This window comes from Epinephelus fuscoguttatus, linkage group LG13, assembly GCF_011397635.1.
Source record: "Epinephelus fuscoguttatus linkage group LG13, E.fuscoguttatus.final_Chr_v1".
NCBI classification, from domain to species: domain Eukaryota; kingdom Metazoa; phylum Chordata; class Actinopteri; order Perciformes; family Serranidae; genus Epinephelus; species Epinephelus fuscoguttatus.
In genome coordinates, this window is record NC_064764.1 from 39,332,514 (window position 1) to 39,359,684 (window position 27,171).

Genomic DNA, 27,171 nt, shown 5'->3' on the forward strand with positions numbered 1-27,171 from the left:
TGGCTGACTAGCATCTTGAATCTGTTCTGTCAGTCTTCCGTTTCCCTTTAATGTGACTACTGCCACCTGCTGGTATGGAGAACTATTTTATCTCAGCAGATACAGAATGTACGTGCTAGTTTGCGGTTGGCCGTAGTCTTTGCGGTGTGTTCGAGTGCAACCTTTTGGCCTGGACACAGGCGACGTGAGGCGACGCAGCATTGCTGTGAAACAGAATGTGGCACAACAGTTGTTTCATCTCAATTATCTTGTTTTCATAATCAAAATTAAAGATAAAAGATGATCAGTCACCCAGCCCTGACTTTAAGTACACTAAAGTTTGTGTTGGTTTCACAGACTGCGTAGAGCTGATCATATGAGACTTACTTTGTTAATCTACTTTCAGCTTTGTGCTGCAAAGAAACTGCTCAACAGTATGTGATAAGAATGATCACACAGTGAACATACTGTGTGATAAGAATGATCAGATGTGGTTTGCAAGTTTGTCTAAAGAAGAAGCAAATATAAGACATATTATATATGGCCTGCTCCGGTAGAAATTCTTGCATGAGCATTGCTGATCTTGATCTTGATTGCATCACTAACCACAAGACAAACACAAACAATATATTCTGAATGGTACGTACAGATGAAAACGTCTGGGTGACTTCAGAACAAACTGTGCAAGAACATAATGTTAAAAAGGTACAGAAGTAAACTAGAATCAGTGTGTCACAGTAAACTGATTTCATTTCACCCAGTCTTGTGCTTTAGGCTTTCAGTCTTATGAGAAACACATCACTGAATCATTTGTAATTTGGGTCCTTTTGATTTAAGTGATGGCAAAGCTCAACAAGATGAGCACACACTGAAGGTGACGCTCTGTTCAACATAAAATTACTCAATTTTATTCTTCTGTTTTTTTTTTCATGGCTTATTGCATTCAACATAATAGTTATGTTGACTCTATCTCAGATGCGTGCACACACACTGGTACTAAATTGGAACCTGTTCCTGACTCGTCACTTCAGAAATAAGCATTATTAAAAAACCCGGCATATCCCCTGGATGGTAAATCACCATCATCTCTGACATGAGTGAATACAGCATCTGCTGTCACAACAGTCACTGTGATGTAAGATAACAGGAATGTCTGTAGTAATATCCGACATATTTGGGTGTATTTTATGAACCTTAAAATACAAGGTTATTGTCTACCAGCGGTCCCTGTGGCCCTCTGTGCTGCCCCACAGTCTTTACAAGGAAACGGTGGTGCTGAGAGCCTCAGAGAGCCGGGGATGAGAACAGGCGGGCGGACAGGTGTCAGATCTGTGCAGAGCACCAGAACAAAACACTGACACATCACAGACAGTATGATAATAACATCTAAAACACAAGCTTCACTCTCAGTGTTTATTTGTGACATAAAAAAATACTTTCAAAACTAGTGAAAACACCCAACAACACTGTTTCAACACAATATGTTGCGTGTGAATGTGTGACTTTGATATACAGTTTACCACAGTTCAATCAGTCTTTTACAATACCTTTAGGCTATATTGCACATGTTAATATCACGATGCAAATGAATTTCCGATATGTTGTTTACCCCTACACTCGACATGAAAGCAGTTGGCTGACTATGTCGTATTTTCTGTATGCAACAGACTTATTTTTTAATTTATTTTTGCCCAGAAGCTAACACTAACAGTTGTGCTGTTTCAGTGAGGGCTCCTGTGTGATCGTATCCCTTTGTAATCCAGCCTTGAACTGTGGTGTCTTTTTGGACAGTTTGTAAAACAATCAATTTTTAATAGATCACTATTTTTTTTTCGTGTTGAAACCGCATACTTAGCGTGTGCCAGTGAAGAATAACACAAACCATCAGGAAACGTTTCTGCTAAGAAGCTCAGAGGCTCAAGAAAAATAATCTTACCTAATATAACAAGTTCGTTTAGTCTCACTTCCTCTTGACTTAAGCTCTTTGTTTACTGTCTTACCCGTTTCTCTTCACTGCCAATCGGTGATTTCATTCACCGATGGGGTCTACCATCGTCGACACAGATTTAACGTGTTGATTCAGCCAAAAAAATAGCAGACGGGGGCTGACAAGGAGAACACACTACTTATGAGGGCGACAAAAGCTTGCTAACAGCCAACCGTCGGCTTGATGTGTCATAGCCTTAAAAATCTGAAAGGACGGAGTAATCTTATCACTGATGCATCCTGGGGACACGCCCTATTATTTTCCCTGATACTGCCACACTGCAAACAACAAAACCATGTTGAAGTCAAGTGGCGTTGTGTGATGTCACTAGTTTTTGAAGTATTTCTCATGTCGAAGAAACCACTGAGAGGCAGTCCTGTGTTCTAGATATTAAACTGTCAGTGATGTGTCGCTGCTTTTGTTGCGGTGCTCTGCATACATCGGAGACCTAACTGTGGTCATCCCCGGCTCTCTGGAGCTCAATGTGCCATGGCTGCAGTGTTGGCGGCACGGTACGCAGGGCCCCAAGGACCGGGGTAGACAGTAACCTTACATTTTTAGTAGGGCTGTACCCAAATATTCGGATATTCGAATATTCATTTTTATGGGTAGGTATTCGTTATGGAAATTTGGTATTCGATATTTGTTTTTTTTTGTTGTTGTTGTTGTTGTTTTTTTAAACATTTTTTTTGGTGCTAAATGTAGTCTTTTTGTTGTTGGTAAATGTAGGTTATCAATAAAAACTAAAACTTTTAAATTGCATTGTTAAAAATGTGAAAATATAGTATCGCCTACCAACGGAGCTTGTGCGCACGGCACGCTTGAGCGCATCCGTCTGAGGCTGTGGATCAATGCCAAGTTTTACCACTTTATCACTATTCCCTCTAACTTGTAGCTGTTTTTTCGTTATCTTTTGAATTTAATATGAATTATGGAACCGTTGGAACCGACAGATTTAACAGACGATCACTGCTGCCCGACCCGCAGGTCCATTTGCGGGTCCTGCGGGTTATGGGTCGACCCGCGCATCACTACTCAACTCAGTCTATAAGGCTGTACACAACAGTAGATATTATATTCTATTCAGGCCGGCAGAACCAGCAGCGCATCGGCTCTACAGTGCACGGCACTGCTGATTAACCATTTTATCGCAGCACAGAGTGTCTGCCAGCAACCAATTACTTGCAGAGGCTTCCTACAACTTGTTTCAACAGTTCCGATTTAATCAGAAGAAAAATTAAACAGGATGACTAGCCAATGTGAAAATCAAAAGAAAGCATAGAATAATGTACTGAAGGAGACTGTTGTGCCATTGAGCAAAGATCTGGTCGCTGCTGTGCAAAACTCCGCAATACAATTAGGTCCGAAAAAACCCCGGAGGCAGACCGGGGAGGCAATACCCAAATCCTCCACTATGTAGGCTATGACTACAGACATTCCTATAATATATAAATCTTGTCAAAATTTTGGCTTCCCGCAATTCCACATACATGATCGACTGCATTTTGACTTTGCTGCATATCAAATAAGGTGTCTTCTAAACTGTCAAATAGCCTCCGTTTTGGAGGATCCGTTGTTTGGAATAACATCACTAACTGTACGTTCAAACCAACAGCAACCAGAGCTCCCAAAATTTTCAATGAGAGCCCAGCGCCATGGGCGACCTGGTTGTTAGCCGCGCGTCTTGGGCTACTAAAGAGACCGGAGCGGGTCTGGAGGGGAGTTAAAACTCGTTTAACTTTATGGTAATGAGCCCTGACGCGTTTTGGCGACAACCAATCGGAATGCTGACGTGCTTCGATAAAGCGGGTCCCAGAGAACAAGCCATGTAACTTTGGTTCGTACGGCACACTTGTTCCGACGATGGATATCGGGAAGTTTATTACTTGCGTTCGCACCCACTCAGTCCTTTATAATGTGTCGCTGTTCGGTTGCAGAGACCAAAATAAAAAGAATGAGGCTTGGGACCACGTTGTGGACGTGGTCTGGTGAGTTTTAAAGTGTGTAATGTTAGTAATAGAGGAGAGAATTGCAGGCTAATGTTGCGAATTAGCATGCAAGATGTTTGGTTTGAATGGGACGACATACGTTTTCTGTTTTCATTGACCAAACATAACTTTCTGTAGGCCAACTATAAACGTTTTGACTGGACAACAGCAAGTAGCAACTATGCTGCTTTCAAGCCAGTAGTCCGCTTTGTGTCTCCTTTAAATTGACAAGCACGATTGAACTTCCAGTGATTCACGTGATGAGCAACTAGAGCGACCAAAGCTGCCACAAATATTTTTGACAGTCGTGCTTCTTGGGTGTCCACGAGAGACTTTGCCTGTTTGGAAGTTTGTTTGGTTTTTTTTTTTTGTTTGGTTTTTTTTGGGGGGGGGTTAAAGTTATTTTTTTTTTTTGGCATTTTTGCCTTTAATGGACAGGACAGGTAAGTGTGAAGGGGGAGAGAGAGATGGGGGATGACATGCAGCAAAGGGCCACAAGCTGGATTCGAACCCGGGCCTCTGTGGCAACAGCCTTGTACATGGGGCGCCTGCTCTACCCACTAAGCCACCGACGCCCTGCCTCTTTGGAAGTTTCTGGTTTGAACGTACAGTAAAGTTACTTTGCATCACCACACTGAATCCCCGTCCTTGTCCAGCGTCAGCTCACACACCCATAACACTATCGCTCTACAGAGCATCACCGTATCCATCCAGCCCCTAAAGACAGACTGAAGTAACCAATAAAATTGCATTTGGTCCGAGTTGCGTGTCCAATTCACAGTGCTTCCTTTTGGTTGCATTCTGTGATGACGTATTCATTTTAAGTTAGTTTGTTTTATTTATATTTTTGCTTCTATGTGGTGCTCTGAGTTCAGGCGAAGAAGAAAGAGAAAGCCTGTTGATTTGGTACAATTTTATTTATGTTTTGTCTGTAGGAGATTCACTGTGAATCAGCAGCTTACACAACTGTTTAATCTTTTTATGTCATGTCTTAATTTATTTTGCACCAAATTACAGAGAGTAGTATGAATAAGAGTATCAGTAAGGTGTTGGTATTAATAAGCAGTACTGAAATCAGCATCAATAAAATGCTAACGATACCCATCCCCACTCTCTCATCATTCCTCCTCAGTGGCTGCAGTATGGGCCAGCAGGAGTCATTTGTTTAGCCAATGTTTAAACCCTAACTGACATGGTCCATATTTGGGCATTCAGCTCTTGCTATGCAAAACAGTCCTGGAAGGCCTGGAAACATACTCTTTGGTAGTTTATCAGTCAGCTGTGTCTGATAAGCGTTAAGGTAAAGCAGCAGGCTGGAGTCAAAATTTGCTTGCTGTATTGACCGTTTATCGTTGTGTGTGATGCATGGTATTGATCAACCGTTTATCTCTGTGTTCTTCACTACAGCTGTAGCACCTCTTTAACTCTTCACTGCTGTTGTTCTTTCATTCAGGCTGTTAGCTGCTATGATGCCCTCATCCTGAAAGCAGAAGGGAAAGTGGACCCTGACATTTTCTGTCAGCTCGGCCACTTCAACCTCCTGCTGGAGGACTATCCAAAAGGTGAGAGTCTCTATGTGTAAAGCCTCCTGCGTCTTGTTTATTTTGTACCTCTCTAACATTAAAATCTAAAGTCCCATTTTACACAGAGATCACGCTATAGAGCCGCTGTGAAGTCCCTTCTTCATGCCACCTTTTTACATACAACCAAATGACGGCTGCATCATTCTGCATCCGTGTGTAATTTTTAAATAGTGTCCCAGCATTGTGACATGTAGGGCTGCCCCTGACTAAGAATATTCCTAGTCGACTAATAGTCGTCATTTAGGGCCATTAGTCGACAAGTCTCCTGCATTTTTCTGATATGAATGTAATGATATATTTTGGTGGTTTGAGTTAAAGGTGTGAGAAAGAATAGTATCAGTAACATTGTTAACACTGTGTTACATTACAGAGAAATACAAAACCGTACTAATGAAGCTTCATTAACATAGGCCTATATTTTATCTACAAGTGCACGTCACACACTGAGCGAGCCGCCTGTTAATGACGCTGTGGGCTAATGGGCATGTAGCTACTTCCATGTTTCAGATGATACGTCATGTTTGTAGTCAGCCAATGAAGATGAGTTTACATATCACCTTGGGTTCGTCCTTCACCTTCTCAAAATGATCCCACACTTTGGATTTCCTGCCCGACATGTTATTAACTAGCCTGTGGAATAACCGCAGGTACCAGCCCTGGAGATTAACCTGACTCCTGTCTGACTGCTGAGCGTGGACACTTCCTGTGTCTGTCCTTTCACTTTAAAGTCCCACATGGTGCAGTCACATAGCTTTTGATTTATATTGATAAGGCATATCTCCTAATGGAGTTTCACCTTTTTTCTTTTCTTTTTTTTTTGGGCGACCAAGCGACCAATGAAGTCTTGCCGACTAATGACCAACTTTCTGGTTGACTAACGTTTGGTCGACTATCAGGGGGCAGCTAAAGTGAAATGTAACACAACAGCATTGACCTTTAGTGTGACATACGTGTCGGCAGTGCTTTATAAACAGCAACAATGGCATAACATGGCATCAACAATTAATTACCGTCCCTGTTATATGGCAGCTGTTCTTTTTGCAGTTAGCCACTCACTGCTAACAGCTACTTTTTAAATCTCCTGCGATGGGTTGCACGCATAACATGTTGTAAAGTGTCACCCCTGTGCCATCATGATCCTGTTTTGTTTTGTCTTGAAATCCTTCTCACTGGGAAGTGTTGAAAGTGCAGCTGAGTCGAATATCTTGAACATTTTCACAACTGTTGATTATCTCCTTCTGTGTTTCCCCCTCTGTCTGTATCACCTCCTTCTATTCGTCTCATTATTCTCAGCATTATCTGCATACCAGAGGTACTTCAGTTTACAGACGGACTACTGGAAGGTGAGTTTGCGCAACATGTTGGTAAAATAGCACCTTTTATATTTTGTGCCACTATTCTTTCTGACCTTAACTGTTGGTGTGGTCTGCTCTTTGGTCCACATGGTGCCCAGTAGAAACCATTGCAGTGCACACTCAACTGCATTGCCCTAAAACTGGGTCACTTTTTATGCAATGTTCACCCAGTGTGAATGTGAACATCCTTAGGTATTCGTAAAGGTGTAACTTGGCACTGTTGTATCAACATGAAATCCAGTGTGCTAATATACAGAGACAAACAATGAAAACATATCACTGTCCTAATGCTTAGTGAGTAGACTCTACTGTGTTGAAATGTGTCAGGCGATGATGGAAAGATTGCTGTGCACACAAGAAGACTGGGCTGGTTGTCAGCCTGTTGTGTATGTGCTTGATTCTTCGAGGACATGTGGAGGTAATATACTGCTGAGTGCATTTAAGGACACTGAGGGAGTGGGTACAGTCTGTGCCAGAGACACACTGTAAGAACTGAGGGCGGTGGAAGGCCCCACATGCTCAAGTGGCCTGCAGTCAAGTCAGTGTGACTGAGCCGGTACATGTGGCACATTAGTAACAGTGAGCACACAAAGAATTATGCAAATGTTGAGCCTCAGTGTCCTGCTGTGACTGATGCACATTCAAGGGATAGTACAGATTTTTTGAAGTGGGGTTATATGAGGTACTTATGTCAGTCGGCATGCCTCCAGTCTGGAGAAACAGGCTGGAGTCTGACTGCAATGTACTGCTGTGGAGGAATATGAGAAATGGCTGCTGAAATGTGAGTCTTTCTTCGCTCTGTATGGCCGCTCCAGGCACCTGTACCGCAACAGCATGAATGAACGTGCATCAGAATCAGGCAGTGGGCTTGACGGCAGCCTTTTATGGTGCTGCTGTTGTGCTGCTCTGTGTCGTCTGTCCGTGCGCTCTTGGTTCCCTTTCTTCGTGCTGTGCTGTTATCAGTTATGAATTTGTTTGTCACTGCCTCAGAGAATGGGTGTAGGAGCGTGTGAAAAGAGTTGATTGCGTGATTCTTACGGTCAGCGTATGAGAGTTGACAACCCTGAGCAGCCTCATGCACAGCTCAAATTTTAGATGCGCTACTGTGCGTATGAAGGTGGTATTTGGAGCCCTGACTATGATACAAAAAGAGGCTGAACTGTGTTATGATACAGTATTAATTATAATGTAGTAGACTGCTGCTGGTTGTAACCACAGCATGAATGAACTCAGATAGAGCTGGCAGAGCTGGTAAACGTAGCGCTCCCACCCTCTGCTGCACAGGCAGTCGCTGTGATTATGACTATCGCCATGCCTGTGCTTCGAGTGTTTTGTTGAAACTGCTGAACTTCTCCGTGGTGTGTTGGTTACGCTCCTGTCGTATTTGATAGAGGCACAGCAGTTTCAGATCCAGTGTGGCTTCACAATGCTTTCTTGGTTAACGTTAAAAGGAGCAGTAAAGAGAAGTCACAGTACAGCCACCGTAGGCATAGACAACCACAACTGCAGCCGTAGTCTGAGCAGTAACCACATCCACAGTCACAGCTTCAACCAGCTGCAGCTGAGCTCAGAGCCAGTGGCTAGATTCTGTCTGAGTCTTTTGAAAGAATTAATGAGCAATAAATGCACCAGATAAAGTGTCACATTATCTCTATGCTGTAGTATCTGCAGAGTGTTTGTTATAACTGGAGTGGAGCAACACACTTTTCGTTCCTGGGGATCGGAGGAACGCAAAACTCAAAGTCTGGGTAAAGTCTGTGATTTAAAAAATGTATTATTAAGCACCCAGCCAAATTGATTAAAAAAACAAGTATATAAAATTAGGTTTCAAACTCATGAAAAATGGGCAGTATTCTTGCTCTGAGATGCTGGGGTCATGTCTGCTGAGGGAGCTAAAATGAAGGCCAAGCCAATGCCAAATGACGGACACCCTTCAGGAGCTAACCCAGTATCACAGACACACACACACACTTGAACCAAAGAAATGCTGCTCCACGGCAACAGACGCGATAGCAGCTAACCCATTAGCACACACAGTCAATGGTTATACAGCACACACCCTCTGAACCACGGAACAAGAGCTGCTGCACGGTGATAGCCTCGTTTAGCAGCAACAGCAACCAATGTACGCACAAAGCACACACCCACGCCCACAGCAGTGAGCAGTTTGCTGATGGGACAGGTAGCCAGTTCAGCCAGAAATACTTACAGATACATTAGTGACAGCTGTTTAGCTTGGGTTTATATGATTGTGGCATTTAACAAAGATGTTTATACATGTATTTATTAGACTGAAAGAGCTCAGAGAGCTTGTGGGACGTAGCGAAGTTGCCGCTCACGCACAGAGCTTGGACGAAATGACACTGATGCTATGTGCTGCGCTCCAAGTTAAAGTTTGTTGTAACGTAATATTTATATAGTAGGCGAGGGGTTATGATGAAGATGGTCCCAGTGAGTCATGGCCAGGCATGGAGAAAAATTTTCTACCATGTATTACGTGTTTAAAAAGAAATAGTAGATTTTGCTTTACCTGGACTTAAAGGTGAGGGAACAGAGAAGAAGTTCAGAAAAACCATCAGGGGTTTTCTGTTGTGTTATATTGCTGAAACTATTTTTTAACTGAACCGGTCGATCAATGAAAAAATGGCCTTGTTTAGCTCTATTTATTCAGTTTGGATCACGACATCTCTTCTGCTCAATTTAGCTAATCGAGTGACATTTATCATCCAAAGAGTGTAGCTGCAGGGACTTTCACGAAGATGTGATACAGTGGATGCAACGTTTTAGTATTATTTGCAGAAACACTTGCCTCCGTTCAGATTGCCCACAGTTCCTGCTCATGGCCTGGAGATAAATTGTCCAATCAGCTGTGATATGATGGCGTCCAGCCTGTCCTCTCCGTGCTCTCTGTGTGGATGAATAGGCCCGTTTGGTCTGATGTCTCACTGTTTGGAATGCCCATTAGACAGAGGTGCTGAGAGCTGGATTGTGATCAGACCTGACAGCTCTGGGCTCCTCGGGATTACAGATCACCACGGTGAAGTGAGGGTGTGAGGTCCTACCCTCTGGTAGATAATGGCGTGGGGCAGACTTCTCTTGGTGGCCGTGTAGAATAGCCGCAGTTTGAAGCCCCAAGCGCTGGGCTGTTATTGGCCAGGACTAGACTGGTGTGACTGACCAAATATGACTGGTCCTTAGTGGGAAGTGGCAAAAAGATGCATCAACATAATTATGTTTATGTAGGAATTTCACTGATTTATGCTCCATGTGTTGTAGTGCTGCACGATTAATCTAATCGCAATCGCGATGTCAGGCTGTGTGATTACATAACCACATAAAAGGCTGTGATTTTCGATTTCATGTAGGCTAAATAAATGTTAACGTGTGTGCCTGTGAACGTGACTGCCTCTCCTGTAGTGTGTAGAGTTTGTTGACATCACACCCGCAAGCTATCCTGGTGCGTGCAGCCGGCGTGCAGCAGTGACCAACACAGACACTGAAGAAGAGCATGAGCTCGACCAAGAACAGGCTGAGGTGGTGGCGAATAAAACGTCTGTTACATGGCGATACTTTGGATTCAGGTACGGCGACGTTGAACAGAAAGACGTGCTGTGTAAGTGTAAAAGTTAAAGTCGCCACGTCCCGCGGTAACATGACCAATCTATATCAGCACTTGAGACAGGACGTGGCGACTTTAACTTTTAAATTTTTACACAGCATGTCTTTCTGTCCAACGTCGCCGTACCTGAAAGACGTGCTGTGTAAAAGTTTCGAAGTTAATGTCACCACATCCCGCGGCAACACGACCAATCTATAACAACACTTGAGACAGCACAGCACAGGGAAAAGTAGGAAGAGTGCATGTGAGAGAAAGCCGAGCCATGTAACGTTAAAGACAAAGAGACAACTGAAAGCCGCCAGAGCCTCATAAAATAACATCCAAGCACAGCTAAGCAAACATTTGTAAGTGTCACAGGGAAATCATGGACTCCATAACAAATGAAAAATCGAGCAATTTTGCTCGGGTTCGGCCCACATGACACGCACATCGCACATTTTTACCAAATCGTGCAGCACTAGTGTGTTGGTGTGACTCATTGGCCAGATCTTGCTGCAGCTTTACGACTCTACTCTCTTTTTTCTTCATGTAATGTATAATTTACATTATATGGTTTAACACTTAATAAAATAAAATTGTTTCACGCTATGGTGTGTCTCATCACTTGACAGGAAAGACCAGCAAATGGGAGATGTAAACTCACTTGATCAGTTGATATTGTGAGACCTAATTTACAAAAGTCTTGTTTTTTTTCTTCTGAATTTGTTCATAAAAATGGTCAGAAAGAAAAAGGCAACAGTCATTTTTGTATTGACTGAGATATCGTCTCAGGTACTTGTTGATCTTCAGCAGGACATAATTTAATTCTGCTGCATGCCCATCAATTGGTCTCATATGTCTTTTTAGTTATTTTATCATCAATAAGTGGTACATATGTTGGTCATACTGCTCAGTCTGCTTTATTAGATCATTAACATTTGCTTACACCCTGAGGGAAACCAATGCCTCTATAAATACTCAATATTAGTTCACTGACATAGCGGGAAAACTAAACAGGTACTATACTGGAAAACAGTATCTTGTATTAATGTAAATTAGCAAACATAAAAAGAGAAATGAATGTTAAAATACCTCTTAAATGCTCTTAAAGGTTCAGTGTGTAAGATTTAGTGGCATCTAACATTGAGGATTGCAACCAGCTGAAACTTCTCCCGGTTAGAATTCCTTCAGTGGTCATTGTTCAGGAGGTTTTACCAGGAGCTGAATTATCCGCAGAGGTCTCTTCCTCTCCAAAACAAACACACCACCAGGTGATTAAAACAGGTAAAAACACTGAATAAAGCGTTCTTTATAAATCAGTGTTTCCTCCACGCTTTTTGGCTCGTCATAGACAAGCTGCTCGCCCAGCAGCTGCTGTGTGAGCCCACCATTTTTCTCTATTAACTCAGCGTGTACTCATCTTCTGAGCCAGGCATTATAAGAACCTTCAATCACACATTATAAGACCGCAGATAAGACTGAGGCTGATAGATCTGCATGTCTCTTATTAAATGATTTATATTTGAAGGTCCAGTGTGTAAGATTTAGGGGGATTTAGTGGCGTGTAACAACCAGCTGAAACTTCTTCTGGTTAGAATTCCTTCAGTATTTATTGTTCAGAAGGTTTTTATCAGGAGCTGAATTATCCACAGAGGTCTCTTCCTCTCTTAAACAAACGGATCAGGTGATTTAAACCAGTAACAACACAGATTAAAACAGTTACCTACCTTAAACTCGTATAGAGACGTGTCATTTCAAGTAATGAACACACTGTATGTAAAAGTCCCCTCCCACCATCAAGGGTGAAACTGCTTGCTTTTAGTGTCAGATTTTGAACTGTAATCATTTCAGTGTGATAAAGAAGTTTTATGCCTCTGTTTGTAACAATTTTCTGACCCTTTTTTTTCCAGAATGCTGCCTTTTTATACGGCCTTGGCATGGTTTACTTCCATTACAACGCATTTCAGTGGTAAGTGCTTCAAAAATATGTGTTTCATTGCATGCATGATGATTATATTTTCTTGTCTGATTGAAAACATGGTGTATAATCAAAGCTGTAGTCCAACTGTAACCAACACTCAGACATATTGGCATATCCATGTTTGCTGTCTTGCCTTGAGTAGGGTGAGAACACTGATCATTTGACCTGTGTGTTCAGTAAAGAGTTGGCTCCAGACTGTGTTTGTGCGTATTAAACATGTGTGCACATATTGAAGGAAATATTGTGGCTTAACAAACAGTTGAAGTTGCTGAGCTGTAGAGTTGGGTTCGTTTCTGGTTTGTCTTGTCCGATGTACGAGCTTAAACAGGTTTGATTTTTTTTTTTTTTTTTTTTTTTGCAAACCAGCTGAACTGGCAGTTGTCATTATGACACATTCGGGCAAATGAAAATGTTGCAACCTGTGCCGACAGCATCACAGTGCTGAATCCAACTTGTATTGCATCAGTAATAAGCAGTATGACAAGTTTCCTCTTCCTGTTTGGCTCACATGGCAAAACACCATCACATCTTAAATAGAGGCAGTTATATTATGTGCTTCCTGCTGCTTGAGGATTCATATATTTGTGGTGGTCTGACACGTAGTGCAATGGGAGTATTGATGTGCGAAGACGTGAGAAGCTTTGCATGAGAACTGGTTGCAGAACAACAGCAGGGAGGTGCATTATGTGTGACTGTGGTCTTCATGTTTTAATGAGGACACATCTTATTGCAGGCAGTGCACTCACTGACGTGTCCTCAAATGAACCTAATAGCCAAAGTAGTGGAGATAGAAGAGACAGCTTACCAATATATCAAACTGTAGCAGCTGGCCTGGCGTTATCTGTCTTCTACGGCAAACTGCGTGCCTGTTGAGCATGATATTTCTGCTTTAGTAAGTTATCACAACAGAGCATTTCTTTGGTCTTAGTCAGAGCTGAGGCTTTGAAGATTTAAAACCATTGCATTCATTTTATTATCCGTCCAAATAGACAACCTGGATTCTGCTTCTAAGCTGCAAGGAACCTCCCAGTTGATGTGCCCATTAGCACTGGATCCCTATAAGTGGTGTGCATTTGCTATGTTTTATGGGATAGTCCACAAAGGAAAGAATGTCTGAAGTATCATCCAGTATTTTTATCATTAGGTGTCCTGTGATGTTGTCAAAGTCACATCATCCTCCTCAATAGAGGCTCAGGTGGGCTCAGTACCCATGTGGCTCAGTTTCTCGAGGGGATTGTGCTGTCAAACGACTGCTTTTAATCATCCAGATTTAGAGGCCATTTTGGGACTCCCTTCATGTGCAGTGAGCCCCATCTCTCTGGCCCATCGGGAGCAGAGCATTATTGCTTCTGACGGATCCACTAACGGCTTCTTTCTTGCTCCACTAAAAGCTACGATGGGCTTGATAATCTTCACCAGTTTCTCCCAGTTGCATCAGGCTTGTAGAGAGTAAGGTGTCAACATTCAGTTCCCTACCCCAGCACAGTCAGTGCTAAAAATTGTATACTTGAAATCCTGTTGAATTGTCATGCCAGGGCTATGACTTTGATTACTACTTAAAGGCACAGTTAGGATTTTTAAAATGGGGTTGTATGGGGCACTTATCAATAGTCAGTGTAGGATGTGCAGTAGAAGTCAGTCAGCACGCCCCCAGTTTGGAGAAGCGGTCCACTCTAGGCGGCTCAAGTCTGCATGTTGAAGTATCCTTGAGCAAGATACTGAACCCCAGATCGCTCAAGATGGCTGTTCCATTGGTGTGTGAGTGAGTTAAAAAATGTAGCAGGTGGCGCCTTGTATGATAGGCTCGGCTACTAATGAATGAATGTGTGTGTGTGAATGGGTGAACGTGACTCATAGTGTTAAAAGTGCTTTGAGTGGCAGGATGATTATAAAGGCTATGTAAGTGCAGCCCATTTGCCTTACCATTTACCATTTTCACAGTGGAAACAGAAAAAATGTGTACTGAACTGAACTGTACCGTACTGGACTGCTCGGTGGAATCGGAGCTTAAAACACTGACTATAGATAAGTATCCATACAACCCCAAAAAATCTGAACTATCCCTTTTAACTGACAATTGCACTTACTCTTACTCAGCTTTGGATTGGGTGCAGTCTGTCCATTTACAGGCAACACTGATCCGTTTATTTCACTGACCATTTCAGTTCTCAGTGAAATCATTTGCTCACACAGCAGCAGGTGTAACAAGCTAGCAGTTCACACTGCACTGGTTCTGATACCTCCTTCCCCTCTGCTGGTTTGTGATGACCTTTCTCCCCTGCTCTGCCGGCTGCCACCCCTCCACTTCCTCCATGACCTTGAAGGCCTCCGGTGTAGTTGCCCTGCCAAGTTTTGTGCGTCCCCATGTCTGAGGCCTGGCGAATGTGTTAGTGGGGGAAGGGAGGGTGACATGTTGGGTTCGTGAGGAGGGGTTACGTCACCCTGAAGGCCAAGGCCCAGAGGAATGCTGAGCTGTCAGATGGTGACTGTTACTTCACAGGGCTGAAGTGGTGCCTAGCCGGAGAGACGCTGGCCCAACCATGTCCAGCCTGTCCATGTGAATGATAGTCTGGTATTAAATTTGAATATTTGTTTGATCCATTGTTAAAATCCATCCAAAACAAGCTCTGCCCCAGCAAAATATTGACTTGGAAATATCAGCGTGGAACATTAATGCCATTAAACCTCAAGTAGTAAACTAACTAGCGTCCATACAATTGGAGCCAGATTGTGATGTGTATTTGGCCTATTTGGACAAATGTGCAGTTGTTGTGCTGTCACATGCCCTTTTCTAAAGGAGGGAGTCATCCTTTGGCTGGAGTCTGCCTTACGCTGTGTGTCACAACCTATTCTGTAGAGGAGCTGCGCTCTCCAAGCATTCGCTTTGGATTCCGCCAGTGAGGAGGGAGGAGCAGCCGAGCGCTGAGCACAGAGCGAAGGGGAGGGTGAGGGGGAGGGACCAGATAAATGAGGAGGAGGCGCAGGGAGACGGGGAGGAGGGAATGGGGGCAATGAGTTCAGTGTGTGTGTGTGTGTGTGTGTGTGTGTTTGTGTGTGAGGGGAGGAGGGGGTGTCACCCAGTCAGCAGTGAGCTCAGAGCTCTGCCGCTTCATACAGGAGAAAGGCCTCATGCTGACATGCAATTGCCATTGTTGTGATGGCTACACAGTGAGTGAGTTCAGTGGAGAGTGATGTGTGTTTTAATATGCCCTTTTCTCTGTGGACTAGTTTATTTCAATTTTGTTAAGAAAGGAGGAGAAACTCTATTGCTGACACGACAGCAGCTCAGTCAGCTCTGGTCTGCTATACGCTACAGCTGTGAATGCAGCCCTCCAGTCACTGACCAGATCAACTCTGCACTGGACTCTGGATCATTAATTTCATCCAATGAATGACAAATTCCATCTTTTGCTTAAATGTTAGTGTGAAGCATTTCATCACCAAATGGGATAAATGTCACTGGGTCACCAGTCTGGCTCGCAACATGCAGCCTGTCATTGGCTGCAACTCTCAGACCGTAACAAACTTTCATTTTGAAAACCCGTCACAGTAGCCCCTTTTTTACACAGAGATCACGCTACAGATCTGCTATGAAGTCCTTTCTTCATGCCTCTTTTGGATTTTTACACAGAACCAAATAATGGCGCCATCATGCTGCTCCAATGTTTGATTTTAAAACATCATGTGGTCAGCCTGGAAGCAAAAGAGGCATCACAGGCGTGACGTTAACACAACAGCGTCAGCCCCTAGTGTGACGTATAGCAGAGCGTGTTGGCAGAGCTTTATAAACACCACTGGCATAACATGGCAGTAACAATCCTTTACCCTCCCTATGTGACGGCTGATCTCTCCTCTGCTCAGAGGGTAAGGAGCTCCTAAACCACATTGTTTTACAGATTTACAGACATTTTCTTTTGCTGTTCTTCTTTGATTTGGCTGCAAACTGCTTCCAGCAGCTTTTTAAACCTTGACTAAATCATGGTCCCGTCCTGCTGGCTGTCTCTTTTACACAGACCTTCATTGGGTGCTGTTACTACCCTCACTGCCAGCTTAAAGGCAAGACAGCTCTGTCCCCCCATTTCTTGATTGTACCTATTATAAAGAACAGATAGGTAGAATATCAGTGGGAAATTCCCACCTTGAAACAAGCAGTGTAAAAGAGGCTTATATGTAAAAAGACTGTCTTTGGCCGCCCATCTCAGACAGTAACACGCTTCCTCTGTGTTATTGTTTTCAGAATCTCTGTCGCAATGTGAAACTACTCTTAAATAGCCATTCCTATTTCCACACTTCTTTGTAGTGCTCTACATGAAGCGAAAAATTCTGAGCTAGTAACCCACACGCTAAAACGTCTTATGTTTCATGTGGCGTTTTCTTGTGTGCGGATTCAGCCATTTTAATGTCAGCGCACGCCTCTCTGCCAAAACCAGTTTCCTCCCAACACTCTTTGCAGAAGCACCCTCACTGCATCTTTGGCTTAGTACCAACCAAGATATTTTTGATTGGTTCAAAGAAATACAAACAACCCAGAGTGTTCATACTGCCTGTGAGCACAGTGCATGACCACCACCTCGCTGAACTGCTGCGGCGTGCACATGTGTAGTGTTCAATATGTCATGCTTTGATGGGGACAAAAAGTTAACAGAACGGTGCCATCTTGCGGCCGCTTTGATCAAGTCCTCCGGAATGCTTTCTGCGTTGTACGCTTGACGTAAGCCATTTTAACTGCAGCTCGTTCTGCAGAGGATTCCATGCTTTGACTGGGTGAAGCCGGCTGCAGCTTACTGACGCACGTTTTGCAAATTGGTGTATTTTTGTAATCGATGATGTCAAATATATCGATGAATAGCCCCAGCTCTACCAAATATACGTTGCAGACAGCTGGTGCGCTTTGCAACCAGCTGTCTGTCTCTCAGCTCTGGGTGGTGCACATTGCAGTAACCTGAAGAGCAGCAACATTAGCATACAGACCAACAGGCTTAGATGGTCCAAAGTATTCTCAGCAGTTAACTAGTTAACAGTTGAATGTTGACATCCTTTGTTCAGCCAGATCGTTCCCCAATGCCGACACAGAGTGAGATAGATTTGGCTATGCGAGACAAGAGGGTCATTATAACAGACATTATGTTTCCTCTCTGTTTTGATGTCTGAAAAAGTGTACTGCATCTTTTTTGTCTGTTAAGCAATACAGACAGTGAGTCTGTAAGTAACTAGACAGTAACTGTAGATGAGTAGTTAACATCCATGTCTTCAGTTGCAATGACTGACAGCTGGTCGTTGAGGAACAGGATGTCAAATCTTCCAGTTAAACTTTTAAGCACCTCATAGCGGTGTTATTAAAGGCTTATCATCTGAAAAGCCCTGAATCAAGACCTCAGGGATTTGAGGCTGTGAAGTCATTGTTCATTCAGACTGGGAAGCTAACATTAGCTCAGGCAGCGAAAGTGCAGAGTCAGTCTGTTAGAGATAAAGTTTGTTGTAAGTCCAGGCTTGGACTTTTTTTTTTTTACAAAGACAAATGTGTGTGGATCATCTTAACACATTTCAACTGAGCAGTGGACAAAGTGTGGTTAACTGGGGCAGACAAAAAATAAAGAAGGTTCCACCTGTTAGATTCTTTGTCAGTGTAATTATGATATCCAGTGTTTGAACCATCTGTTACAGTTATACACATCCATGTTATATGTGCAGTTTCATTTACATGTCACTGCAGACAGACCCAGTGAGGCCCATACAGCAGCACCAGTTCCCTTTACCTGAGGCAGTGGTTATTGGCACATCAGATAGCTCCACCAACCAGCTTTGCATATTAAAATGTACCTGCAGTGAAAGGAATATTAAAATATCAGCAACACTCTAACGTCAGATGTAAAGGTGACAGCCCATGATCATGTCATTATCCAAATAAAGTGTCCAGATGCACATCTCATGTTGAGAGCAGCTGTAAATGGGGTGAAAGGCTTCACAGTGCAAATGATTATATTTCCCAATGAACAGTGTGTGGTATTAGTGTTAGATATTAACTGGCACCAGAATGGATGGGGAATAACAAGACTTTTTGTTCCTCCACTTTCTGTGCTCATAAGAAGACACCACAGGGTCTATTATCATGACCCGCCAGACCACAGTCAGGTGCACCCTGCAGAGTGCGGGAATGTGCCAAACACTCAGTAATTTGTGGCCAGGTTCCCTTGGCGCACCTGTCGCACACTTGGACACTGGGCGGGATCAGAAAGAGCGCAGGATTAGGTGGTTAAATTAAAAGCTGTGACAGTCATGGCTCATTACATCCACTACTTTCAACCTGTTCAATCAGAGAGCTCTCCCCATCATTACACACTGAGAGTCTGGTGATGCATGGCTGTTACCCTGGTAAACCGGTGTTTTGGAAGGATTCACCAGGTGAAAGTTTGACAGAGACAGATAGTCCTGAGAGAGGGGAAAGCAGAGAGAGAAGTTTTAAGAGATTCACTTTTTTTTCACGTAACTGTAAAAACTTCTTTTAATGTGTTCCGTGTGCCAGTTGATGTGCAAAAGAGCCTGTGTTAATTAATCAAAATGCATGTGTGATGCGCACATAAACACATGGTAACATCCCTTCAGTTCGAAGCCCTTTTTACTCAGAGATGGCGCTATAGAGCTGCTCTGAAGTCCCTTCTCAATGCCTCCTCTGCCTTTTTACACAGAACCAAACAATGGCGGCAACATGCTGCATCAGTGTGTGATTTTAGATGCATACTGGCATCGAGAAATCCAAAGAGGCATAATGGACGTGACACGTGACTAGGATTGTCATGAGAACTGATACTTCAGTACCAAGTTGATGCCAACACGCAAAAAATACATCGGTACCTGTTTGTTTGGGGTTTTTTTTGTTTTTTTTAAGTACCAGCTACAACTTTGCCCTCAGCGGAACGGGGCAGTATACGCGCGTCAGTCTGTGCCGAGGACGAGCGCAGAAGAACACCTGTTCTCCGTCGTCTTTGCTAGAATTTTTTTTTAAATTTAATTGAATTTTTAATTTTATATACTTTATTAATCCTCCTGAGGGGAAATTCAATGACTTCTACAAGTGCTAGAGCTTAGATAGGGCCCAAAAATCCAGCTTGATCCCACCCAAGCCTGTGCATGTTCTGTCCGAGCCCGTCCCGTCCCTTTAACTGTAATTACGAGCCCGAGCCCGGTTTAAACCCGACATTTTTTTTAAGGATACGAATGTGGACATTGAAGGCTGACCCTTCGTCATGTGCCTCTTAAATGTCAAATGAGTATCGAGAATCGTGGAAATTCATTGGTATTGGTATCGACTACTGAAATTCTGGTATCGTGACAAGCCTACGTGTGACACAACGGCGTCAGCCTCTAGTGTGACATGTAATGTGTCGGCAGCGCTTTCTAAACAATGACAATGGCATTAACGTTGTCAAAATGTCACACCTGTGCCACCTGTGGTCCCATCCTGCTGGCTGCCCCATTTATACAGACATCGTTTTCGCACTGTTACTACCTCCGCTCTCAGCTCAGAGGTGAGACAACTCTGTCGCCCCAGTCCATGAAGGTACCTTTTATACACAATGGCGAGGCGGCTTAAAGGTGAGGTATTTTGGCCCTGAATACAAAGTGTAAAAGGGGCTAGAGACGGCAGATGGAAACAGATACCTGCTGCCTTCAGATGGCTGTAAGGAGAGTGATTAGTGTAAAGGAAAGGCGTTGTTTATAGTGTTTATATGATGAAAGAAACCTCTCCCAGCACCTGCAAGCTATTGCTGCTATAACTACAAATACATGCCAAACTCTGTTAGAGCATGCTGTCTCCTCATGACATGATGTCATCAGATGTTACCCAAACATTAGGGTTGCACAATATATTATTATTTCTTTTAATTGTCATTGTGATGTCAGTTGGTGTGATAAATACATTACGGAAGACGGCGATATTGCTAGTTAGTTAAAAGACAGTATCAGAGGGACACTGCATTTTAAGTATACTTTTTTATCGGTATCTTTTCAGTTCAGTGTGGCGTTTGCTTTACTTTTTTTATTCAACAAGCGATTTGTTGGTTTTTAGAAGTTTACTGATAGCAGCAGAAAGGAACTGCGTTCACCATGTCAACATCTGGCTGGAATACATCTCAAACCACCTCCAGGGATGGTTCCAAAAATAGGATTTCACCCCATCCCCAGTGCCCTTTGGTTGCATTTTGTAGTTGGTTAGCCGGTCACATTCATACCTAAATTATCACCATATTATCAGTGTTGAAGTATTGAGTCATACTGTGATGTTTGAGTGTGTCCATATTGCACAGCTCTGGTGAATGTTTGTGAAACGACGGCTGATTAAAAGCAGCTAATCTGGTTGTACAAGAATGAGGCAAGAGGCTGATATTACTGTAACAAGATGGAGTGTTTCCAGATTCACCATGAGTGTTGGCCTGAATATTAATATACATTTCTGTTTTTAATAAACGTACTCTGTTGTTGTGTCTGTTTCCAGGGCAATCAAGGCGTTCCAGGAGGTGCTTTACATCGACCCCAGCTTCTCAAGAGCTAAAGAGATTCATCTGAGACTGGGACTCATGTTTAAAGTCAACACAGACTACGAGTCAAGCTTAAAGGTAAATCTGCACGGCTGGAAAAAGTCTAATGGTGTGATAGGCCGAGTGAGATGGAGTCATGGTGTTTATTTTGGTTCAGGTCACGGTCGGGTCAATCAGGGCCTGGCAGTAAGCTTTAGAAGCAGATATCAGCCTGACATCCAGACATGAGTTTCATCACCACATCATGTTTCTTTTCAAGGTCATATCATTCTGTGGTGTAAATTACAAAGGTAGGGGTGCATTTAGTCTTTTTGGTAACAAAGTGACTGTGAATTAAGCTCAAAATAATCATTTAATAATCTTACTATCTATTGAATTATGCAGACATTGAACCTGCCGACGTGAAACTTTGAAGTGACTGATACCAACATGAACACACTGGAATCATTTTCCGTCCATGCCAGTGTGTATTGTACAGTTTGACGTGTAGTCAAAGAGGCCTCCTTCCTGCCTAAACAGACTTGACCTCACTAGTCCTCAGATTTACAAAGGCTGCTGGATCATCTGTCCCATCTGTCTGAGCTAAACCCCGTCTACTGTCTCCTGACACCTGTGAGCCATAGATGTGCAGGCGGTAACGAAGGGCTCTCTGAATGGAGCCTATGGATCCATTGTTGTCTGAGAGTCCTGGTCCCCTTTAGGGACCGACTGCTATCTGATCCGGGGCTTTGTCCCGCTCCAGACATTCGGTCACAGGAGGGTTTCTGAATGCATTTCAATGCAGAAGGATACTATTAAGCCTTTAAGATAATTTTTGCATCTCAACTTAAAGGCTTTATGTTAAATGGAATATTTCCTGTTTCTCTGATTATGTTGCTGATTTGGAGAAACATTTGATATTATAATTCATATTAATGCTTAAGTCAGCACCTCTGATACAGTCTCTTAAGGCTAACTGAAGTACGGCTGCAAAGATTACCTTTTTTTTTTGACACTCACATTTTTATTGGAGTTTATTACATTTAAACAAAGAAATATATATTTGAGTCATGTATTCCATTGCAGAATTGAATAGAAAATTAGGACAGATATGTTAAGTAAGAAACAAGAAACAGAAGAATAACAGTCATGGTTACCGGCATCCATTATCCCAAACAGAGTACATAAATCCAAATCAGTCAGTCCTTAGTCATCATTCACTGTGTCGTATTGTGTCCATTTCTCCCACTTTGTTAAGACATTTTCTCTCATTTTAAGCCGATGGGTCATTCTCTCCATGGTGTAGACCTCTCTTATGATCTCTAGCCATTGAGTTATAGTGGGTGGTTCAGTCTTGCACCAATTTCTTGTTATTACTTTTTTACATGTGACCAATTACATTTTGGTTCAGTATCTATCTTTTTCTCGAACATAATTATTCAAACTTCCAAGATACATAACTTTACATTCCCTTGGTATTACATATCCCAGAATCTCTTTCATTATGTTATGTACACTTTCCCAGAACGAGTTAAGTTTATGACACTTGTGTCACACTGTGTGTATGGTCTGCTTCTCTCTCTCCACATAACCGCCAACATGTATGTTGGGAACCAGTTTGTTTACTCTTCAATTTAGGTGTAATGAAGTAGCGAGTCAGGTTTTTCCATCCGAATTCCCTCCATGTTCTTGAATTTGTAGTTGTGTGTTGTATTTCACACATTTCATGCCATTCTTCCAAAGTAATGTCGATGTTCAGTTCCCTCTCCCACTTCTCTTTAATGTACAGAGTAGAAGCAGCTTCTGAGTCTCTCAGATTTCAGTACAGTACTGAGACTGCTTTGAATTTAGTTCCACTGTATGTCCTGGTCATTACATCAAGTACACCATTTAAAGTTTTCACAGTTTGTATTTCCTTTATAAAATAGTCCCTTAACTGTAGGTATCTAAAATGGTCCTGGTTTTCTAATCCATAGCTTGTTTTTAACTCCTGGAAGTTCATTACATTCCCATTCTTTGTTAATGTACACATGGCTGTAAGCCCTTTCCTGCCCCAGTCCCTGAAGTTGTGGTCACTTAAGCTTGGCTTAAATCTGTTATCATATGCAAACCAACTTAACAATTTTAAATCTCTCTCTAATTTGTGTTGTTTGGCAAAGTCAAACCAGATATTCAAGGTGTGCAAAGTTATTGGATCAATCGTGTCTTGTAGTGACTTCATTAATTCAGCATTGCCAATCAGAGACTGGGTTGGAATACCTGCCACCGCCCTCTCAATGTCTTTCCACTTTGCGGTATAGTCTTTGTCACACCACTTGACCACTGCTCTGAATTGTGCTGCATGATAATAGTCTTTCAAATTGGGAAGTGCCATACCTCCTTTATCTTTTTCCAATTGTAGTGTACAATATTTTATCCGTGGTTTTTACCGTTCCATACAAATCTGGAGATCATTTTATCCCAAATTTTAAACTTTTCTTGTGGAGGCAGACATTGAAAAAAATATAGTAGTCTAGGAAAAATGTTCATTTTAATTACTTCAATTCTAGAGTTAAAATCTAATGGCAGGGTCGACCATCTTTCTATGTCTCTACTAATTTGGAAATGGATCTGGTCATAATTTGCTTTATAAAGGTGAGCGAGCTGTTTTGTTAAAGTCACACCGAGATATTTAATAGTTTTTGATTGCCATTTTAATTGGTAAGTTCTCCTGATTTGTGGGGATGGGGTATAATCAAAGGTCAAGATCTGTGTTTTATTTACATTTATTTTGTATCCTGAGTGCTCACCGAATTCTTTTATGTGCAAAGATTACTTTTATCATCAGTTACATGCACAGTATGTAATTCTCTGCTGCCAGAGGTCTCTCAGTAGAAACAGTAACAAAAGACAGACCAATGCTGTCATTGCAATCAGTTTCTCCCGGTAAAAATTTATTTAGTGTTCATTGTTCAGGAGGTTCTTACCTGGAGTTAAATTATTTGCCCAGATCTCTTTCTCTCCACAATAAACAGACCAGGTGATTTAAACTGGTAAAAAGACTGAATAAAGCCATTTCACATTAAAATCAGTGTTTCTCTAATGCTGCTCGGCACAGCAGGGACTGGAGCCGAGCTGCCGCTAACGTTTGCTCAGCCTGCTTCTCTGACTTCTAATCCAGACTTCTGATGACATTAAATCCTTCATCCAGTTAAAACATATAGTTTAAAATGACCAAGATGTGAAATATGAAAAAAAAAGTAGCTTAAAACTTGATAAAAAGTCAAATAATGATAGCGTCTTGCAGACAACCATAATCCTGACCTCCAAATTCCACCAGATGCGTGTGGGTTGCGTCTGCGCTCCGGAACGGCAGCGGATCCGAAACATTTCAATTCTAGTCAATGTGTGTGTTTCCACCGGCTGCGGCTGTGCTGCGTTCCACCTCCGTCACAGCTGCAGCACTCCGGAGCCCTCTGCAACAGATACGCAGGACTTCTATTTTTGCTGGACGCCGGAGCACAACGCAGCAATTCAGCACAGAGCAGATTGTGCAGGGCAGGAAGTCGTGCACAGAAACAAAATAAAACATCCGATTAATTTTCAAAATAAAATACACTTTGTTCACGGCTGATCATATTTCCCTGCACTACACCTTGAAAACTACATAATGAGCAGAGGCAGGCCTGAAGTCAACAGGTCAGAGGTTTTCAGATGTCATTTCACCTCGTTGACACCATGGACGAGGAGATGTTAATCATGGAGGTTCACCGAGATGTCTTCCTACTACTCCTCTGGTTTTGTTGTTCTGTTTATAGAAACTACGTCTTGTTATATCGCACGATTACGCGTGAATTCGCAAGATCTCGTCGGTCCTCGTTGCACCGCTCCACACAGCAAACGCAGCCAGTGGGTGTTGGCGGACGGCGGAGCACGCAGCAGATTACCAGTGTAGCCGTTCCGCAACAGACACGCATCCAGTTGAATTCCGGCGTGACTCGTGTAAAGGGGATATGATGCAACTGACAGGCAACGGTAACCAAATGGCACAGACCATGCCATTGATTAAAAGTACAGATCTCTCTGGGTTCAACTATTGTTTAGGAACATGTAAACACACAGCTCAACAAAATATTTAACATTGGCTAGTCCTTTGAAGGTCCAGTGTGTAGGATTTAGGGGATGTACTGGCAAAAGTGGAGTAAAATCTCATCAGTATGTTTTCTTTAGTGTATAATCACCTGACAGTAAGAATCGTCGTGTTTTTGTTACCTTAGAATGAGACATTTATATCTATGTAAGGACCAGGTCCTCGTCTATGTAAATCGGCATGTTCCACTGCCATGTTTCTACAGTAGCCCAGAGCAGACAAACACTGGCTCTAGATAGGGCCAGTCGCTTTTTTGTGTGGACCATCGTAGTTAAAAGGTCTGATTTATAACATGAAACCGTTTTATTCAGAGTTTTTACCAGTTTAAATCACCTGGTTCGCTTGTTTCTGAGAGGAAGAGACGTCTGTGGATAATTCAGCTCCTGGTAAAAACCTGAATTGTTTTGTCAAAAAGATCAGAAAATAGTGAAACATGCCGTGCATCATTTCCACGAGCCCAAGGTAAAATCTTAAAATGTGTGTTTTATCCGACCAATCCAAAGCTCTTCAGTGTATTATCGTGTATGACAAAGAAGTGAAATCAGCTAATATTTGGCTCTTTTTTTTTTTTAATAGAATAGTTCCTGAAAGAGTAATTGATGCTCAAAATGGTTGCCAATTAATTTTCTGTTCAAGTGATTGATTAATTGACTAATTGTTGCGGCTCTGAACTGAATATTTTATTCTATTATTGTTGATTTCAGTTGTTCATGATAGTCTGTCTACCCTGTTAAAATTAAAATGAAGGCTGTGTGTGTCGGAGATGACGCACTATGTGTGTGAATCTGTGTGTGTGTGTGTGTTGATCCTTATGGTGGTTCAGCATTCAGCTAAGTGGGCTGCACGTGCTGCACGTCCTCACTCTGTGTTGGATGCACCCCTCCCTCTTGGTCCTGGCTCTTTTCCAGCAACACACACACACACACACACACACACACACACACACACACACACACACACACACACACACACACACGACTGCCCCAGTTATCTACAGGAAAGGGTGAGTGCACGTTCAGAGGAGCAGAGATTGAATAAAGGTAGGAGAGGGAGAAGTGAGAGAGAGGAAATGGAAAGAGGGGAAAACAGGAAATTGTTGGAAAAGACAGTTTGCTGCAGATGATGAGTGCCGGGAGGAAGGGAAGAAAGGATGCATGTTTCATGGTGCTTCCTCTTCATCCCTCTTTCCCTTTGAGCACGCTGGATGGAGGAAGAGATTGAGGCATGTGATGGAGAGACGCTGCAGGTTCTTAGAATACATTTTAACCTAATTAGGAGCCGGCGACTGCGTCTTCTGTTGCACTTCATCCCTCCAGTCGCTGCTAATTTAGCCAATGAGAGACTTGCAAGAGTGTGATAGTGCGCTGTGTATTTGCAAGGTGATGAGTTGGCTGTGTGTGTGTGTGTGTGTGGGTGTGTGTGTGTGTGTGTGTGGAGAGGAGCTTTGAGCTGAGGAAGGAGGTGAGATAGAGGGGAGGAGGGAGACGGGGAGAGGTGGTGTGCGCTGCCGGTTCCAGCTTTGAGGTATTGTGTGTCATCTCTCTGCACTCTCCACTGCAGCCGTCTGCTGAATAGTAATCAGTGACACCAGGATAGAAGAGGGGGAGGAGGGAGAGGGAGAGAGAAAGAAAGATAGTGGAGAGAGGAGTGAGAGAGGGAGGAAGGCGAGACATGGGGAGGGAGGTGGAATGCCAAGCTGACAATCCTGCTGCATTATCTGCCTGGTGGCAGAGCAAGTGTGAAAGAGAAGGAAGGGAAGGAGAGGAGAGACAGAGGGAGAGATCTACAGGAGGATGCAGTGGGGTTTCAGGAGGAGTGTGATGTGCCAGCGATCTAGGTAACGCAATTGTGTGTGTGTGTATGTGTGTGTTCTCTGACATTTAGGCATCTGGCTGTGATGAGTGTGTCTGATGTTTTGTGGCTCATAGCTCTGCTTAAATGGAGTTTATTCTAAGTCCTGTGTCTGCGTGCACGTGTAGCCTAGATGGCAGATTTTGCCTTTAAGGTTCCAGCATTTTTTTTTTGCTTTCTCTCCAAGACATCCACCACAGTTGA

The 27,171-nt window shown here is 42.9% G+C and overlaps 1 protein-coding gene across 3 annotated transcripts in view; it reads left to right on the forward strand.

The window, feature by feature from the left end:
- Positions 1 to 27,171, forward strand: part of kdm6a (lysine (K)-specific demethylase 6A) — a 65,456-nt gene that overhangs the window by 4,534 nt on the left and 33,751 nt on the right. For 2 of the 3 annotated variants that reach the window (XM_049593346.1, XM_049593345.1), the window contains exons 3-6: positions 5,408 to 5,516; positions 6,831 to 6,880; positions 12,401 to 12,459; positions 20,966 to 21,086. In XM_049593346.1, coding sequence (XP_049449303.1) covers positions 5,408 to 5,516; positions 6,831 to 6,880; positions 12,401 to 12,459; positions 20,966 to 21,086 — 339 coding nt within the window. Of the gene's footprint in view, positions 1 to 5,407; positions 5,517 to 6,830; positions 6,881 to 12,400; positions 12,460 to 20,965; positions 21,087 to 26,798; positions 26,954 to 27,171 lie in introns of those variants that run through there. The other variant, XM_049593348.1, reaches the window with a different exon arrangement.